Consider the following 21,542-nt stretch of genomic DNA (forward strand, 5'->3'; position numbering starts at 1 on the left):
TGATTGATTGGTTGATTGATTGATTGATTGGTTGATTGATTGATTGTTTAAGTGATCTATCTATCTATCTATCTATCTATCTATCTATCTATCTATCTATCTATCTATCTATCTATCTATCTATCTATCTATCGATCGATCGATCGATCAATAAATAGATAATTCGCTCTATCTTACCATGTACTGTGAAATATTAAATTTTCACTAAGAATTTATTTTTACTGTTTTCACTGGCGTGTTTTTTCAGCTAAAATAAAACCCCTTGAATTTTGAAATACCTTTTCTTCATAGTTACTGTGCATACCTACCTAAATTAGTGAAAGTAGAGCATTTTTGTTTTCAGTGAAAAATAAATCCCTTGAGTATTTGACGTCAGTATGGATTACTACAAGGTCACATTGAATTAAAATCTTGACTAGTAATTAATTTGACATGACATGTATAGTAGAAGATTGGCAGGCATGCTAGTATTTGTAGTGAATCAGCATAGTAAGTACAAGATTGGCAGGCATGCTAGTTTTTGTAGTGAGGCAGCATAGTAAGTACATGAAGGACCAATCTGATTAAAATTTGATGTGGTGAAAGCGGCTAGATGTCTTTATTTACCTCTATTTCCATCGTTTTGTGTTGTTGGTTTTTTTTTTTGTTCCGGGTGATCGCTGTGGGAAGGCGGCAGATTTTAATCAGATTGATGAAGGACATACATGACTTGTATATGAACTGTTGCACTTTCACATACATATCAAACAATAAGTTTTGTCACTTTGTACCAAGGGAATTTGGCATGATCCACTTGCGCCATCAAAAATATCGCCCTCTACGGTGAATGATGAGAATAAAGAAATCTTTGTTTTTCTATCCTCATCGTCCTGTACATGTACAGAGTGTTTGAAAGGCTTCAAGTATTTTTGTTGATATGCTGTTTTCTTCTTGCTAATCTCTTTGATGATGACGATATTGATAGTGATTGGGACGATTGGATTAGATTAGATTAGATTAGATTAGATTAGATTAGATAGGTGAAAAAACATCCCGCTTTTTTTTTAAAAGTAAATTTATGCGGGAATAATTGTAATTTTATTCTCTAACATATTTCTTCATTCACTTAGAAAATAATCGCGATATACGGCTTCCGTTACGACACGTATTCAACTCGTAGGAACAAGGCCCCTTAACTTCCTCGGCTAAACGAAGAACAATATTGGAGAATGATATATACGTTCTATGTATGTCGTCATTAGATTCATCCATTATTTTTTTTAAATGACAATTTTCCTCATATATTTAAATATCTAACTTTTACAGTGACTACACAGATCACATACTGAAATACTTTTATCTGTATAGTGTGTATCGTAAGATGAAATCTTGTTGCCAGTCTCAATGAACTTGATATCGCACCATCTCATCCAATCTGCATGCTCAGGCTCTAACGGCTGTATTGTAATTTCCACTCTCATCTCATCCAATCTGCATACTCAGGCTCTAACGGTTGTACTGTAATTTCCACTCTCATCTCATCCAATCTGCATACTCAGGCTCTAACGGCTGTATTGTCATTTCCACTCTCATCTCATCTAATCTGCATGCTCAGGCTCTAACGGCTGTACTGTAATTTCCACTCTCATCTCATCCAATCTGCATGGTCAGGCTCTAACAGCTGTATTGTTATTTCCACTCTCATCTCATCCAATCTGCATACTCAGGCTCTAACGGCTGTATCGTTATTTCCACTCTCATCTCATCCAATCTGCATGCTCAGGCTCTAACGGCTGTACTGTAATTTCCACTCTCATCTCATCCAATCTGCATGCTCTGGCTCTAACGGCTGTATTGTCATTTCCACTCTCATCTCATCTAATCTGCATGCTCAGGCTCTAACGGCTGTATTGTCATTTCCACTCTCATCTCATCCAATCTGCATGCTCAGGCTCTAACGGCAATAATGGCTGTATTGTAATTTTCATATACACCTATAGCTAGGCTGAAATTATATTACTTTTTATAATAATCGGATTCGTTCTGAAATATTTCCTCTGAGAATTGGTGCAATCTGCAATTAGTATATGAAAAATACTGAAAAATTGTATTAGTATATTTTTGTTGATATAATTTATGATTCAACGAAACTGACATGGTTTTTATTATTATTTGGTTCAAAAGTTCAAAGATCGGATCATTTGGAATGAAATTATTTGCAAGTGATTATTAAGGTGTTGATGAGTAGATTAATTGGCATGCTCCGTGGAAATTGACATGGCTGTGTAATTAGCCTTTAAAGAGGCAAATAGGGAACTTGCAATCCAGACTGAGCATGCTCAGATGCAAAGAACTATGGGATTATCTGTGGTTATCGTAATGTCTAATCAGGAGCTATCGATAGAATAAACCTCTTACAATGGTCAGGGTGACTATGAATTGGTCATTTGTGGTTAAAAACAATGTAACACTATTTGATTAGTATTTATTGTCACATTTCCCATGATGCAACGTTCAACATGGCAGGTTTGCAAGTTCCCTATTATGAAGAGATATTTCCACCCCACTTTGCACTCTGAAGTGTTGTCCGCATGCGTGGTCATAGTGGTAATGTATATATATATTGATGTGCTATTATTACCCTTGAAGTTTTATTCCTTCGACGTGAAATGTTACTGTAATATTCTAATCTAAATTGGAAGCTTACCCTCAATTGGCATTCGGATAAATATGAAAATATATATCAAATCAAAACACATCAAATCAAATGATTTAATAACCTGGCATTTAGATACAATATGTAAATGAATCAATGACGTAATTTGATAGCTCTCATGTGACATTTACGTAAAATAGTTTAATAGATGACGTAATTTCAAATCTACATCTGGTATTTATATAATATGTAAATGAATCAATGACGTAATTTTATATCCCTCACTTAGCAGTGAGATATAATATGTAAATTAGCAAATGATGTAATTTTATATCCCTCACTTGGCATTGAGATATAATATATAAATTAAAAAATGCGTAATTTTATGTTCACCTGGCATCTAGACAAAATGTGCAAATTAATGAATGACGAAATATTACAGCTCTCACCTGTCAGTGAAGCCAATGATGCGTTGAAACTTCCAGGCATAGTAATAAAGTGGTTCGAAAAAACAATCAAAATTAAATTCTAATTTATGTCAATGTTGAAATGGTTTCATTCACTGTGTAGAATTCTCAACAAAACTTAATTTCATCAATCAACGGTTAAACAAAATATCAGAGTGGTCCAGTATTTCTGGACTGACAACAACCACCTTCATCTGGGAATGAGGCCATGACCTAATTTATGTTATGAATGTTAAAAGTGGGTACAGTAAAATAGTACCCTTTCGTATGAAACTGAAATAAACAACAAAGTCTTGGTTTTAGTCATCGACGTTTAACTATTGGAGCCTGAGAGAAAATCGAACCACTGTCTGTGTTTCTTCTCGCATAATTTGCTACTATTCATTCAGTTTCCGCTGTATAAATGTAATGAACCGTACTATGCCTCCAGGAATCATAATGCTTGAATCACTCCGTTATGCTGGCCATCAAAATGTTTGCGTTACCAGATATTTCATGAAAAATGCATCCGCAGTCTTTCATCATCCGTATGAGGTTGGGGTCTGCATTGTTGTAATATTTCATTTAATATTTCAATGTCAATAATACTTTAAATCCAGCCAGAATATATTTCTGTCAACGTATATTGTAAACCTTATAATTAATTGAGAAGTCACAGTATGTTTGACGGAAAGGGGAAAGGGGAATACATTTTCAAATTATCAGACAAATAAAAAGTAGATACTTAATTTCTTGAAAACATTTTTTTTGAAGTGAGGACTAATATGACAGCTTCTTTTTCTCAAGGAGTCTGAAGTGTGGCCATCGTAAATTATATTTGAATGTCTACAATGCAATGGAAAGTGGGCTGTTTAAAAACCAGGATGTGACTGTCTGGGATGGGGGGTGGGGGGGGGGGTGGATTCGTCTAAAAGTCACTATGTTGACAATTCCTTGACGTAATAGATTAATAGTTCAATATAGGATAAAAAAAACTAAATTCTTATACTTAGGCCTCAGACCTCGTACATTCACAACAATAATAGGCATGTTATATGGCAGCGTTCCCTCTGTACTTATACCCCTGCAGGCTAGGCATGTCTGACATTGTAGGAATGTCTGACCCGAAGTGAAGTATGGGGATATATATCTCTTTCTCTATGTTGGTTATACATTTGACTTTTGACCTGGTGAGGTGATGCCATTTCATTCTGAAAAAGTCGCTTTTTAAAATTTACATGCACGTTTTTTCTAACTTTGGCAACTCTCAATTTATAATTTCTAAAAGTTGAATAATGTTGAAGATACATAATTTGTAATTTCAGAATATCCTAAATCTCTACATGTTAGATCAACCAGATATTGCCTTTAAGGCTAGTCGGCCGTAGTGCTTGACATGTTCGATACATTTTGTCTTGTTAAATAGCGTACTTCCTCAAATTGTAGCTTACTCTATAATGAGATCCCCTGTTGGTTCCTCCGTTGACAAGAATATTTATTGCACCATTCAACCCGCACACTAGAAGTCTGAGGGTAGCTTACAATTATGTACATTACGAATTTTTCTTGCAACAAGGCCTAAGTCAACCCTGAGTCAACCGTGGTAGTTAATGTCCCAACATACGTTGACATTGCCTCTACAATGATAAATCACGCCTTACACGTACGTAGATATCATATATTACAGAGTTTATTTTCCATTGTTACCAGTATAGTTTCACATTAAAAACACTGGTATCACTAACTTGAAGTCAAGTGCGTAACCCGATGATTTCTCACAGATATAATGTTGCCGTACAGAGTCTGAGGTTGGATAAGGTCACGGTAAACTGTAAACACATTGAACTAACTGTGGCTAACATGGTGACCTTCTTTTTCGCGAACTTAAGGCATAAGCTTACTTAAGATGTAACGGATGTCACAGAGGCAAGTGTCGTATATTTTGTAAAAAAAACTAAACTAAACTTCAGCCAGTTACATTTTACAAACTTAAAAAAGGTTTACTTGAAGCTCAAGAAGTTAAATGAATGTTCATGGTTTATTAAAAAAAAGGAAAGTTTTCGTACTCTGACGTGACTTTGTTCCTGATTCGCCTCTTTCTAATTCTGAAATAAATCAACACTAAAACGATATCATATAATACAAAACCACAATTGAAAACACGGCTGAAATACAAGACGTAATTCAGTAACCTAATCACACTAAATCTATAAATAGAATATTTTTTGAATCTGCTTAGATATAATGAATTTCTCGCAATATCAGTACATCCTAGAGACGATTGCTAGCGATCCACCTATGGGTAAACATATTTGCGTAGCTGCACACATCGTATGGTACAATAAATCCAATTAAAACTGCCTTTTTGGCACCCACCAAAAAATCAGCCCCCCCCCCCATTTAATCGCGAATTCAACCCATTACTTGTGTGACAGTACACAATACACCTTTAATTGATATATACAACATATCATTTTTGGCAATTTAATAATTCTTAGTGAAAATAATGTTAGTTGTTTGATCGAAAATTAATACTCTAGTTACAGTTACTACAGGTTTAAATAGACAGCTCCTACTCAACTTGGCGTGGAAGCTTCTCAATGCTCCTAGCTTGACATATCTCACAGCGTGTATAAGTAATTTATTAAACACTAAATAATCCGAAGCAATTGACCGAACCAATCTCTCCATAGCCCAATATATTTATGTTAGAGGTTTAGTATAAGTAGTTAAAATTGGGGCAGGGTTAAAATGTCCCGCTAGTCATTGTTTAAAGGTTATATTGAACACTTTAAGCAATAACAAAATAGCTGAGAGACTCGTAGATTAGAAAGCCAATAACAAGTCTCTTGGCTATCACAAATGTAGTCTAGTATTATCCGTGGCATCGAATCTCAAGATCTCTGTTTACGTCTAGCTCATTGTAAATCAGGTTCTTAGATGACCTCTCACATTCAACCGAAGCCACCCACACAGTCATTAACACCATGTCGTTGTTAATCAATCAAAGAATTCTGCCCAATGATACCTCATTAGTGTTCAGTTGGGCAGTTACGTAATGTCCAAATATGGCATATTCGTCATATCAGGACGTTACTTATATCATGTATATACTGTTTACATCATTCTAATAATTGAGGGTTTACTCATTTGCATAAACATCTTTCGGTTCATGCTTTCTCATTGAGCTACACGGGGAGAAGAGATGATTTGATACCATGTATAGCGGATAGACTATTACAAATGTCTGTGTCTCCATGGACGTTTTACTCGTCACTCTAATTCATAAATATTGTTGTCGATGAAATACCGTCATATTTTCACCCTATACGGATCTGAGTAAAATGGTCACAGCCATTACCAATCTAGCAGCATCGCATAACAAGAAGTGAAAGGAATCTTAAAATCCATCTAATTGCTCATAAAAATTCTAATAATGATATCGAAATACAAAATATAAACTTGTCATTATGTGTGAAATTTTTGCAATGTTAAACTTTTACGATCTAATAAATATCACTTTATACGTCTAAGACCCACGGGTAGCAGACTGATTTGAAGTATGGATTTGATAAAATGCCATGGCCTGTAAAATTCTATAGGCAATGCATCATTCGACAGTAAAATTTATATCTTAGCGCAAAGTTATCACAAAAAAGGTTAAAGGTCAAGCAAAATTCAATCATCACACTGCATTTCAATGAGAGAGGTGAACAAGAGACATGATTAGCTAGAGTCACACGTAGTAAATGTCATCAGCACATAAACGAATTGAACACTAGCCTCATAACTCAAGGTTACAGGAAACTGAGTGATTTTGGTTTTTGAAAAACATACATCAATCAACTAAAATTACAGCTATTTTCATTTATATATGGAATTTCAATTTCAAATTTGTCATCGTGATAGGTTCTAAGTATATAATAAATCAACTTGACTTGAGGAGCACTTTGCTCCAGGTACTGACTGTTTGATAGGTTGTTAGTAGCTTTGCTTTTAATTGTTGATACTGTATTTCAACAAGTTTATACGTTATTGTTGTTGTATTTTACCAATAGCAAATATTGCATACAGACCGTTGCAGGTTAGTGTGCACCGACTGTGTATGATGCAACCACGCAGACACCAATAAGAAACTGCACATTACTACTACATTTTGTCGAATGAAAGAAAGCATTTAAACATATTGCAACAAGATGCAGACGCGCTGGCGCCAAACTTTGACGTCTGTATGGTGGCACGTTCGTTCATTTCATTCAGACAAAATGTTGCAAGAATCTGTTTTCATTCAAACTTGCTACATGTGAAGTTCCTTATTGGTTTCTGCGTGGTTGTATCAAACACAATCAGTGAAGACTAACTTGCAACAGGCTGTAGTTATTCAATATAGTTCTAAATATCAGCCATACTCGCACTTGAATTTAGTTGCTGACTAGCTTATAGAGCGCCTTTTATGAGTTAATCCTACCAACTCACCTATGTCTATCTCACTTAACTTACAAATTCCTTATACACATGTCAAACTTATTTGCAGGACGAGGAACTTAGTAATCTCTCTCTTGACAAGTCACGTTGAATTGATTAATATAAACAAAAGTCACAGTTTTGTATACGTAGTCTGTTTACCGACTAAATCTTTATGAACAACAGTCTATCGCAAATAGTAACGAAGTCACGTAAAAGATGACAAAGTCAGCCAGTATACTGGCACTTGTACCAGAAAATAAATGTCACATTTGTTGATATTATTTAAGAGCTATATAGCTGTACTTAGTGAAGTGTGTATGATTGCGTAGTGAATTGAACTATGTCTGAAACAATTTCACAACTTAATGTCACATGATTTAATAACGGTCCACCTCGTTTATTCAGTTTGCATATGCAAGTACGTACATCAAACTTGTGTACACAATACAACCAACGTTGTAAGACAGGACAGGCAATTTAAACCTAACTACAAGGATTGCAACATTCCAGTACTGGTTTATGTATTTACCAACGACGAAAATCATCAGGAAATAGCGAGAAAGTACGTCTATTGGTGGGTAAGTATTTTACAGTTCTACCCGCAACTCAGCTATACATTAATCGTGGTGTGAATCAACTATAAATTCTTCCATTTAGGCCAATTATTCAGTTCGATAACGTCAATCTATAACATTTCCAAATGTCCTCAATCTCACCATGACAGAAACTGACCTTTGACATATAAATGTCATGATACCACAGGTGGTGATTGTCTAATTACAGTTATTGAAACCTGAGACAGTTGATACAAAATTGAACTAACATAGAAACGTTATAACTTATATCCCATAGTATCAATTTACACTGGGAAGCTTAGATCCCTAGTGTAAGCAATCGAATTTACCGGAAATTCAGTAATTGGCGACATTTTTATTTCGATTATGATTCATTAATTTATTCGTTCGTTCAATTATTCATTTATTCCAACGTTAACATTAAAGAGACACAAATCGAGTGCATGAAATATTTGACTTGAAAACATTTAAACTTCAATGAAACTATTTTAGTCTAATCAGTGTATGTCTTCTATAACATTACAATATTGGTATGGCATTGTTAGAACAGGTGATTGCATAGTAGGGATTTCCTCAACATTTTTAAACGTATAGTAAATGACGTCATCGTATAGTATATTACGTCATCGTGTAGTAAGTTACGTCATCGTGTAGTAAATTACGTCATCGTGTAGTAAATTACGTCACCGTATCGTTTTGGCAGATTCCTCTCTCTCTCTCTCTCTCTCTCTCTCTCTCTCTCTCTCTCTCTCTCTCTCTCTCTCTCTCTCTCTCTCTCTCTCTCTTCTTTCCCATCCTCTTCTTCTTCTACTCCTTAACGTAGCCATCATCGTTACCGCCGCCGCCATCACTACAGCCACTACCACCACGCACCCCCACCACCATTTGGAACAGCAACAACAACAACACATACTACATACAACACATTTACTACCTTTAAGGCCTTTTGATTACACCTGGCCTCAGAGGCTCACCACTAACTGTGAAATTGTACCTTTTTGATTTATACAAGATTTTTTCTTTACACTTTATTGTATCGTACTGATATCTGGTAAACATAGATAAAGTAAATAAAGTTATTATTATTACTAACAAACAAACAAACAAACAAACAAACCAAGAGCAGTAGCCACTTCGCTACAAATAGGGAAATGTGTCCAAAAACATATTACATGTAATTGTACAGGAAAATATTAGGCTTGTAATTTGCATTTTTCAAATGAAATGATAACGAACCATCAATGAACACACTGATCATTACCAAACATGTATTTACAAATGTACAACATAGCTAAGACGGCGTAAGACGTTACCAACTAAGAGAACACAGTCACGTTTAATTTAACTTAACAAACCAAACAGTAGGACAGAGTACGTACAAAACATTCATCATTATTTAATTACTTACAAAGATTTGTCACGCGTGGAAAATAAATCAATATATATCAGGGAGATCCCATTACATAACGATGAAATTAAGTGATGATAGAAAGTTGTCTGGACATAGCATAACACATGAAATAGTCTCAGTGTCTAGCTGTGTTCATTTCCAAAGGCTGTAAGTATGTGACTCAACAGTATTCCTCAGCCTAGCAGCCAGGGTTTATACTGAATGTGCAAGTGTGCAATATTGAAATGTAGTTGCTTGTCCTTGCAAAGTAGTAGTACACCCTATGAATAACAGGGTAATGCTCCACACGTCTTTGCCTTCAAAATTCATTCGTGAATTTGAACGGCACACTTTTTTCAAGATGTTTCATCATATCTTTGTTAACACTGAAGTGAACGGATATGTTGGTAAACACATATATTGTATGTGTAAGGTTAAAGTCTCCGGCTTCCCATTGCTAAAAAGATTCTGATCATGTACTGTCGATTTATATTTCAATTAAAGCAGAGGTGTCACTTTTTGCATTTCACACATAGTCGACACAACATATCTTTAAAGTTCTGTCTGAAGCGTAAATTACAAAGAGCGTACAGAAATGGATTTATGGTCGAGTTAAAATAAAGAAGGCGAATCGATACATTCCACACTGCGGATGACACACAGTCGTAGGAAGGACAGAAAACGGAGACAATCAAGGCAATGTTGTAAGGAGCCCAACATAACAGGTATGCCATCACAAGAATCGCCAACGACTTTGCTGTTTTCACATGCCTACGATCTTTATTACCGTTCGATCTAACCTTATTCGAACTCGCTGTACTCGTTGCTACAGATTTACTCTTCCCAACCACACTGGTGTAATTACCGTTGCTCTTCTGTTCAACTGTCGCCACAGTCGGTAGGACGGTCTGTTTCGGAAGCTTCTCTTTCTCAGTTGCTTCATCTTCGGTCCGTTGCCTAGTAACACCCTGATCGTGGGGAGGATGCTTTCGTCGTGTTCTTCTATACACATTGATATACACGCTAGTGTTTAAATAGACGAGCAGCGTTAGAGGAATGAAACAAGATATTACGGTGTACACGATCGCAAGTTCACTCTTGTATAAAAACTCAGCATCGCACGTGTAACTGTAATCGAAGTTTTCTGTTGCTAACAGAGGATAAATCCAAGCGAGGAATATGGTTACTATGGAAACAACAGACCAACAAATCGAACACTGCAGCAGAGCTTTCCTTCGAGTCTGAAACATCTTGTATTGAAGTTCTCGGGTTAGCAACATGTAACGGTCGAGGCTTATTAGAATTACAGCTGTTATCGAGCCCCAAGTTGCTGCCAGGTCGACTGTTAGGAATATCTTACAAACAATCTCTCCAAATGGCCAATATAATTCATAGGCAAACAAAAGTGCATCCAAGGGAAAGGAGATACAACCGATTAATAAATCTGCGCAGGCTAGGTTAACTAAATACCAGTTACTGATATTCAGTTGTAATTTTCTATCCCTGCCAAACGCAATGATCGTCAGAAGATTTCCCGCGATTGTTACTAAACTGACGATACAGATGACGGTAACTATGACGATGACCTGAGTCTGGGTCAACCATTTGTGTAAGTCCGAGGACACTGTCCCATTCACTTCACTGAGATTACCAGCCTCCATATCAAAAAGTCCGATTCTGACGAAAACTAGCCGGTTTTGGAGAGATGTCTGATCCGCTCCTGTCGAGTCTTCCTGTTGAAATAATACGATGAATGTTAGCCAACCTTAAATATACTAAGGTCCATAACCACTTCCGCTATTTGATGAGCATGATCAGAAAGTGTAATTAGAGTAAAGTGGATTTATACTTATTTTCGTACTACAGGCCACAATACACCCAATTATGTTAACTATGTGACTATCAAACAAACGGCTTGTTTTCCACTACTTAGAACAGTAAATTTGAACAATTCCAATCAATATATATATATATATATATATATATATATAGACGAGTCTAGACCAAAACAAAAAATATATTTCTGGTCAGGACATTCTGTCTAAAACTTGGTGTGACGACGCGATTTTTTTTTTATTCTCAACAAACCTGTCACTCAATCTACTATTTATGGCAGTTACTGTTCTTTTTAGTACTTTACAGCAAGTGTGTATGTGGGGCAGATGTCATTTGCTTGTTCAAGATTGGCTCTGCAGTTGTCTTCACTGAAGTAGGGAGGCTTATTTTTATGTTTCCCTCCAGATCTGCAGACTGCATGGGCTGGACAAACACGAAAAAAAGACCGACGCGAGCCTGAGGGTATTTAAGTGATGCGCGCGCTGACCAGAAACTTTTTTTGGCCCTATATACCTATCGAGAAAATAAATCAACATTGCTGTTGTGGCCACATTCATGACAAACGGATATTATTTTAGATTTTTTATGACAATTCGATTATATTTTCCTACGAAAAATACAATGTGAAATAGCATCGACCAAATCCGTGTTTGCAACTGTGCGAATCCCCCCCCCCCCAACAAAAAAAAATCATCTAAAAAGTGTATAACAAGTTTGTTATTGTACGTATAAATATATGTATTTGTGGGGCAGATGTCATTTGTTTTTGTCATTTTACTCTATAACAGTATATAATAAATATTTAAGTACTTGTTAATGTTTTGTAATTTATTGAGTTACAAACAAAGATTTAGTATATGTTGTTTCGCATTGAATGTTCAAACATAAAAGGATAGTAGGTTTATTTTATGATTTAAAAATCCAAAATAAATAACAGAGTAGACAACACATGTCTGCGTAAATCATAGCATACTTTCGCGCAGATAACATCTTTTTTGAAATTCTGTAAAATTCTCTTGAACAATGACCTTTGACCTGTCAAATATCGGGACTGTGACCTGCAATATCAGTTTACTCGCCTTGAAATTCTCCTAAATTATATTGACATCTATCGTCCATAAAGTAAAGAGAAGTATCGACAACAGTATAACGACACAAATTTATCCATATTTTTGTAAATTCGATCCTTTTAACGCAATTACTTGAATTTTGCATCGTTCAATAGGGAGCGAGTTCTTGCTTGGTTCCCGTATCCTGCTCATGCCTAAAGTGAAGTTGAAAGTGACAAACAAGAATTCGTCACGATAGATTTGGTGGAACTTTCAGATTATTTGTACTGGATGAGGTACTCTAGTTCCTATACAGTATCGTTACGATTTATAGCTTCACTGACACTATAGTCAAACATATTGCTCTACAAGTCCTGAGATGTAATTTAAATAAAATTCATCCACAGCCACCCACACAGTCGTTAATCAATCACAAAATTCTAACCAATAACACAGTCCCTCATAAAGTTAGTGTGTTATTGGGGCAGTTATGTAATGTCCAAATATGGTATATTTGTCAGCTCAGGATGCTACTTATACACTGTTTATGTCACTAAAGCAGCAGGGGTTCACTAATTAGATGAACAACTTTCTGTGCTGATCGAGGGAGTTTGACCAGACTGTGATTAGACTACAGTTAGCATCCAGACTATAGATGAGGGTATAAAATGTAACTTTTACAACACATAGCAGTTACAATTGAACCCCCAAGCCTTTGTACATGTTGTAACATTTTCTCTAGAACATAGTAACACAACCCTAAGAAATTTAAACCTGAGTAGCCAAGCCAAGATGATTCATTCATTTTGATTCGTTTGAAATAAAACACTGTCCTTCCTTGGCACTTCAACAAAGTGTGGTAAGAATGAGTCCCGCTTAGCGGAAGGTGGCCATGTCCAGTTACAACTGTAGGCGATTAAAGTTACAGTACCTGCCAGTAAGTAACACGTACTAGGAGAGGTTATCTGAACGGTTAATGTGATTGACTTTGAGCAATTTATCAACCAATAACAAGACATATGGCTTCCCGAAGGGTGCAGTAACCGCCGAGACCTATACTACAGTTCTACTAGCAAATAATACGCATATTCTAGATCTGTCTACGTCATGAGTGGAGTAACGAACTATAGTGTGTGAGTAGAGTGCGTGATCGGGGTTCGATCTGTGTGTTTTTTTATGTTGTAGAAACTTGTAATGCGATGCGAACTTAATCATTGACAGCTACATGAACGAATGAATTGCAATGGCGATTTATAGCAAATATGTACATTGCCAGGGAAACAATGTTTTATAGTGTAATATATTAAAATAAAAGTCATACACCAAATAAATCATTTAATATACCTAACTGGCAAAAAATAACATTAATGTGTAAAGATACCACATTGAACTGTCATCGTTGGATATTTTGCAATCTTTTTAGAGAAAGTTGTATCTACAAAAATGCAGAAAGTGTGTTGAAAGGCGTGTTTTAGTAAATATGTACATCGATTACCAGTAAACCAATCCTATATTTAAGGGTATAGGTAAACAAACCATAAACAATAAGTGAATCTACATATAGCCTACCATGTGCATGCAGCTGACTATAACAACGTTAACATGTTGACATACCACAATGAACCGTCACTGTCACTGTCATTGTCACTGTCACTGTCACTGTCACTTATTTTACTAGTGAAATTTAACATGGATTGCAATTTTAACTTTGAACTCTTAGAATCGATTATATTAGTTAAATCAACAGCGATGTAATTGAAACGAATAAATACAATTTACAGAAGAAAGTCAATTTCATAATAATTAGACCCTTACGGAAATGACAAAAAAAAGTTAGACTGGTTAAAATCAATTACTACGTCATCTATGGCTAATGATATTATTCGCTATTGTTTCTTAATCTACTATATTATCAATTAGAGAAAAGCTTTTAAAGGACTGGAAGGGAGGAATATTTTCTATTAGTTTTTAGACGTTGTTATGGATACCATAGCAACCATTACATCCATTTAGATGCAGCAACCTGAAGCAATGTATTCGTTTTATGAATGTACAGACCGATTTTGATATTCACCGTTGTTCGATCGATTGCTTGATGGCTCCAGAGCCTGTAATGTACTGAAGGTGAAACTGTCATCAGTTGAAAAAAGATATATTGGATATTGTAATCGCTGTATCAGCTAACCTTAGCATGCAGTAACACACATTTTGCCGCAAACAAAATGGTTTGTATTGTATATTACAAATGGACCAAATTTCAAATACTAGTATTCATGAAATATACTATAAATTATTGCTGTATCAATTAACCTTTCCATACAGTAACAGACATTTCACCACAAAACAAAATGAATTGTATATTTAAATTTGTTAGTGAATGTAAAATATTCAACGATTAGTGAGATGTGGATCATAAATTTCTTACAAGCTTATCGAGTTATTATCTTGTACTGCTATAAAATCATTTGACTGAACTTTTATGTTACCCAGATGATCTTACCATTATTTTTACAGCAACATATATAAATACAGACTATAAAATTGCAGGAGTTGAGTTTATGAGCTATTTGATTCAAAGGAAAATACTTATAGCTAATATGATGTATGCTTTGTGTTTCACTCATGGACATTACGATTTTGACAGAGAGCTATAGACACATTTCAACTCTAGACTAACAATAACAGAGACACAATAAACACAGCAGGATCCTTTGCCCAATCACATTGAACACTGATAAGCATTGCTATTATTTCACAGTGTGTAAAAACAGTCCATGTGTCATTAGAAAACATTGCACATGGACTTGATGACTTTAATGGCTTCATATCAACTTCTACATCCCCACTATGCAATTGCATTAGAAGTTGTCTGATTCCGAGAGTGTGTATTAAATGTCATGTTGCATGAGTGAAACACCAAGCCTACATTATTTTAGCTGTCAATGTCATGTTGCATAAGTGAAACACCAAGCCTACATACTTTCAGCTGCAAATTTGTCATGTTGCATGAGTGAAACACCAAACCAAAATCATTTCAGCTGTAACTGTCACGCTGCATAAGTGAAACACCAAGCCTACATCATTTCAGCTGTAACTGTCATGTTGCATAAGTGAAACACCAAGCCTACATCATTTTAGCTGTCAATGTTATGTTGCATGAGTGAAACACCATGCCTACATCATTCCAGCTGTAAATTTGTCATGTTGCATGAGTGAAACACCAAACCTAAATCATTTCAGCTGTAACTGTCACGTTGCATAAGTGAAACACCAAGCCTACATCATTTCAGCTGTAACTGTCATGTTGCATAAGTGAAACACCAAGCCTACATCATTTTAGCTGTCAATGTTATGTTGCATGAGTGAAACACCAAGCCTACATCATTCCAGCTGTCAATGTTATGTTGCATGAGTGAAACACCATGCCTACATCATTCCAGCTGTATAAATACGAGTATACTACTAATGTTTAAGGCATTGAAATCTTATTCTGGCGTTGTTAGCGTACTTTATAGCATAGCATAACAGCGGTGTCGTCGATATTTTAATATACGTACAATAAATTACGCCATCAGATCGCTTATATGTTATCCTTAAATACCTGGTCCGAGTTCTGATAATAATAAGTGATGGTAAAATATGCTTCAGTGAGTAGAATACAACAGGTATCTTATAAAACAGAGCAAACAATGTCACACATAGAACGTACAAACTCAGCTTGTTGCTCTTTAATATGCCTTCCTTGCAGTCACCATTTTGCTCTTAGATGATTGCATTTAACAAATTGGAATGTAGTATTGATCCGTGTGTCCAGCGTTTAAGATTTAAACTACCCGGCAAAGTAATCTAGATTAATGTTACTCAGAATAGAAATAACGTGACCTTACCTTAAACCTTGAGTAATGTTAAAACATGTTAGAGAACAGCAACGCTGTATGTGTGTAGAGTGTTGGCACAGATCTCCGAGCTCCTCTTCGCGTTCTTTAATTCACTTACAATCTCTGATACAGGTAGACCTAGATGACAGTTTTGATTCATTTGTCGATGTACTGTAAAGAATGGCAGGAACGAGTAATCAGTATTGCATAACTCAGATGTGGGTAAACTATACTCATTGAAATCGACCAACACCACACAACTGTGGTACTTTTATGCTGCCATGGATACACTTTTAGAAAGCAAACAATAGACGCAGCTGTAATGTACATCCAAAATCTCACAATGGACTGGTACATATACACAATAATCGACAAAATAAAGAACATTGAACCCTTATAAAACAACACATTGCAATAACGCAGATGAATACATACCACATGGTTGCATTTATGGAGGAGAAAGTTGAGTGTTGCATTAGATATCCGTGTGATGGATGCTGTAACCGTAGGATACTCAGCTCCTCACTTTAACTGTTAGAAATCTATCATCGCTCAAGGTATACGCATGCGCAGTTAGAGAACCCGTGAAATCTAATGAGTAATGTGTAGGAGTAATGACGATGTGTGTTGGTGAAGCATGAAGTGGGCGACCATTCATATAACTTCTAATTTCAAGTATCTTTAACTCTACGGGAGAAATGTGGTCACAAGTACGAAGGGCATTGACACCTGACGTTATCCGTCAATGATACTTCCCGCCGAAATATATATAAACCAAAATTTGTGTCGCTCTATAAATTTTTGGCAATTTGGAATTTCATTCTAGACCGGAAGTATATGAATAGGATGTCATTAGATACATTTGATCAAAAGTAATCACAGAAATAAGGAAATCATAAAATAATCAATCAATCGGCACTTTTTGAGATTAAATCTTAGAATAGGTAAATTAATTAATGAGGAACACGATAACGATTCATTAACACCGGGGTGAAGTTTGTTAGTCTATTCGGGGTCAATGACCGATCGATAAACTAGCTGTGATATGATGACATCTTAAATGTCATATTGTTGACATTTTGAATACAATGAACAAGTTAAATTTGAATACAGATACATATTGCAATATTCGATTGTAACTGCGATCAACAAAATGTAAAAATATGTACGTACGTACGTACATACATACATACATACATACATACATACATACATACATACATACATACATACATACATACATACATACATACATACATACACACATATACACACATACACACACAAACATACATACATACATACATACATACATACATACATACATACATACATACATACATACATACATACATACATACACACACTGTATAATTAGTGATCAGCAATCAAATATTCTGCAATCACAAAAACAGTATAAACCTCTCTGACAATCTGCAAACATACATTCTCGATGGTTGTTGACAGTTTATATCAGGCAGTTACATTTTGAATTATTTTCAACGTAGTTCATGTTGACATATACCGTGTGTTATCAATACCTATCAATGTGCTAATGAAGCCTCCTGCATCAAGTCAATGAAACACTTCCTGTTGACTTCAAGTCCCAAGTTGTCACATATGAAACGCACGCACCATTTACGTCAGATTCTGGTTCAATGCACGATGACAATATTGTAAACCCTAATCAGACTGGACTACCTAGCCCTATGCTTCAGTGTCCTACACATAACCACTATCCTTCTATAAAGGCCAAGATATCTATGTCAAAGGATGGCGGTACTGTGTTCTTCAAGTAGGACTTTATTTTCTATTAGAATACCATTACTTTTGGGCTAATAGTTTGACTTATCTTTGTAGTTGGAAACTATTTTTTTAAATTCATCTAAATTATCGAAATGCGAATAGTAATATGCTGAATTTTACATAAGGCCTACAAAAAAATTGTTTGGTTCCGGTTACCCGACCCCGCCTAGTTTTTAACGCCGATGCTAAACTTTTTTTTACGTATTCGATAGTTGTTTTTGTTTAACGTTCACTTTCGTTCTTTTCAAAAATTTGTTGTTGTTGGTTTTTTTTGCTCTTTTAAAAATATCTTTCCCCGACAAGGTATCGTGTAATAAAGTGATGCTTTGAAAACCTGGTGTCTACCTTGTTCTTTTGTTGTGATTAAATCTACAGCAATTTATTTTTTCATTTATCGTCGCAATAAAGCATCTGACACCTTCAAGAATATAATTTTTAACCTTTGAACTGATAAAGTACCCTGAGAAAAGTGATGACGTCACTATATCTACTCAATAAAAATAACGAGAATTATGGTAAATTTCAACAATATCGGATGTCTTCTGAACGGAAATGACTATCGACCTAAAGTAATAACTTTCCTGGGGTTTCATGTTTTAGTTTAGGAGAATTCTCATGGTTTCATTCCACATCATGTCATAAAAATTCTCAAAAATTAATGGTTTTTTTGGTTGTAACTCACTCTTACAGATGTAGATAGTATAAAATACCATGACGCTATGGTAGTCGCTGAAATCCTCTGGTCGGCCATTTCGTTCATAAGTTAAATATTCTGTACAATGCTAAAATAGGTAATAGTTTCTTAAAGCTGGTCACAACATTTAAGTTTGATACAACAATTCTTCTTTCAACATTTTAAGAATAAATAAACGGTAAAAAGTAGTCTACTTCAAGTTCCTATTTCTTCGAATTCTATTCAAAATGGCGACGGCTTAGTTTCCAATCGCCAACTTCTATGTTGAGGAACCAATTACCAAACACACTTCACGTTTATAACATTATAAATCATAAATCGATTTTATCAGCACAGTCGGGAACAGTGAAAGCAATAAAGTGCCAACTAATCCAGGATATGAAATTTCATATATACATCACAGGATATGAATGCCTAATAAATCAAGACATGAATAATTAGCGTATTGAAAGTCTAATTAGCATATTGAAAGACAAATTAGCATATAAATGGTGCCTGTCAGTAATCTATCTTTCATTACTTTTGGTATGAGCTACATTTTTCACTGAACATTGTTTGGAATTCATTAGATTTATTATGGCTATTATTTATCAGAATTTTGTGATTTGTGTGAAGATCAAATAAAATAATGCTAGCGTCAGTTATCCAGTATAATACGGTCTCAACAACCATGACACGTCAACGATCTTTGCTGTCAACAAGTTAAACCAGAATCCATCGTGATAAAGATGGCACAAGATTTCAAGTCTAGGAACTTTATACTCAAATGAAAACATTTCACGATTAAACTATGGTAGTTATTGATAATGTTAATGCATATCTTTTATGGTATGGCATTACAATTGTCTTCTGGCCTTGTAGGAACAGTTGATTGCATAAGGGATTTTCTCAACATTTTCATATGTAAGAAAAATGATGTCATTGGATCGTTTATAAGTTATATCTTAATACCAGGATTGAGTTCAGTCAATTGCAAGTGATGGTTAAGTATGCATCAGTAAGTAGAATACTGTGAGTACCTTTTAAATGCAGCAAAGGTTACGCCTAAAAGCGTCTAAACCCAGCTTGTGCACCTTGAATGTATCTAGATATGAGGATGTAGTATTAGGAGTGATTTCCGGAAGGGTGTGATTACCTTTGTTCGTTATCGTAAAGAGGCCTGGTGCTTTTGCGACAATTGTATGGCTTTACGACGATGTGGTGTTTTTGCGGCAATTGTATGGCTTTACGACGATGTGGTGGTTTTGCGGCAATTGTATGGCTTTACGACGATGTGGTGGTTTTGCGACAATTTTATGGCTTTACGACGATGTGGTGGTTTTGCGGCGACGCTATTTACCTACTGCATACCCCATGCAACTATCTGACAACATTTTCTACAAACAACGACGTATAGTAAGTTCATTATTTAGCAATCAATACATCTTGATTTGGAGACAATTTCCTGCATTGTCCATGACAAGACAGCCCAAGGAACAATCAAAACCATAATGCAGGAAGTCAGTGATATTTGATATATTGATTACTCAGTTAAAGGAAGCCGCGTAAAGACTTCAGACATAATTTCATTAGGGGAAAAAAAGAGAATTGCTTAATTGTTTGACAACCTAAAGACTCTTCGTTGGCTTTCTAATCTGGCGATCCTGTGACAGGTTTCTAGGCTTTATTTTTGTAGATATGCACATCAGGTGTTTGTGTTGAAGTCGCTTGGAATTATAAGCCATCAGAGACTAGAACTTGGCGTCAATGTGCCCTTTGACTGTCATATGCAATTAGCTACATGGACATGATACTTCCTGTGTTAAAGACATTCTATGTAAATTGTAATGCAAGGTAAATCTAGTATTGACACATGAAATTAACTGAATGAGGTAAAGACCAAATCCTTTAATCACTGGCCATATCCGGCTGTCAATTTAAGATTTCATTAGAATCTCTTGTTGTTAGAATCATCAGGTGTAGTGATTTGCTCACCATTTTGTGTACCGTCGTGCGGCGACTTGTATAGTCTCAACATGAATAGTTACCGCACAGTGTTGCGCCAAATGAACCAATTAATACATAAGGAATTAATCAAATCTTTACAATTTAAAAAAAAATAATTGTCATTGATTTGTAATGCAATAATTGCATAAACGAAAAGGATGTCATTCTAAAAAAGATCGTTTACAAATCACTTCCTGTACGTACAATAACAAACCTTTAACACATTTTCAAAAATTGTTGTGTTTTAATTGTAAATAATCAGATACTGATACGGACTTGGTAAACAGTGTTCACTTTTTTTCAAGTACCAAAACATAAAATAAAGTTGTTGCATTAAAAATCCAAAATCAATACCTATTCCTAACCCATATGAGCACTTTAATATATTTAGTTTCATCCGTATACAAGTCGACCTTGTGGAAAATGTTATCATTTAACTTCTACGCACGCGCACGTCAGTTTCACTTTTAGATCCGTACCCGAAACTGTTTTTTTTGTGTGTGTGTTGGGGGTGGGGGAGTCTATACTAAAACCATAATATGATGTAAAAGTGTAAAATGAAAAGTAGGAGAAACCAAACTAATATTGAACAAATAAGACAGACTTCATTTGTCTTCTATAAACGAAGCCATGATGATTTACAACGATTACTGTGCGATCAAAAATAATAAAAGTTAAAATGATGTGAATGCATTACTAAGCTTTATTTGTTGCTGCGCCGACAGGCAATCATTATATACACATGAAAAGCGCTGTCGGTAGTGTATAGTTAACAGTAAT

At 35.4% G+C, this 21,542-nt stretch overlaps 1 protein-coding gene and 1 long non-coding RNA gene across 2 annotated transcripts; both read right to left on the minus strand.

Annotated features, from left to right (window-relative positions):
• Positions 1–9,246: 9,246 nt before the first annotated feature.
• Positions 9,247–11,174, minus strand: LOC144448164 (muscarinic acetylcholine receptor M1-like). The gene has a single exon (XM_078138317.1). The coding sequence runs from the start codon at positions 11,172–11,174 to the stop codon at positions 10,026–10,028; it is 1,149 nt and encodes a 382-aa protein (XP_077994443.1). The 3' UTR covers positions 9,247–10,025.
• A 35-nt stretch (positions 11,175–11,209) lies between these two features.
• LOC144448267 (uncharacterized) lies at positions 11,210–16,824 on the minus strand. Its single transcript, XR_013482086.1, has 3 exons — positions 16,712–16,824; positions 16,286–16,447; positions 11,210–11,246 (listed from the first exon to the last, which is right to left on the minus strand). It is a non-coding gene; the product is annotated as an uncharacterized LOC144448267 (long non-coding RNA).
• Positions 16,825–21,542: the final 4,718 nt, after the last annotated feature.

This window comes from Glandiceps talaboti, chromosome 17 (assembly GCF_964340395.1).
Source record: "Glandiceps talaboti chromosome 17, keGlaTala1.1, whole genome shotgun sequence".
Classification (NCBI taxonomy): Eukaryota; Metazoa; Hemichordata; class Enteropneusta; family Spengelidae; genus Glandiceps; species Glandiceps talaboti.

Excerpts from the sequence above, each read along its gene's own strand:
- LOC144448164 (XM_078138317.1), bottom strand. The coding sequence starts at position 11,174 with ATGGAGGCTGGTAATCTCAGTGAAGTGAATGGGACAGTGTCCTCGGAC.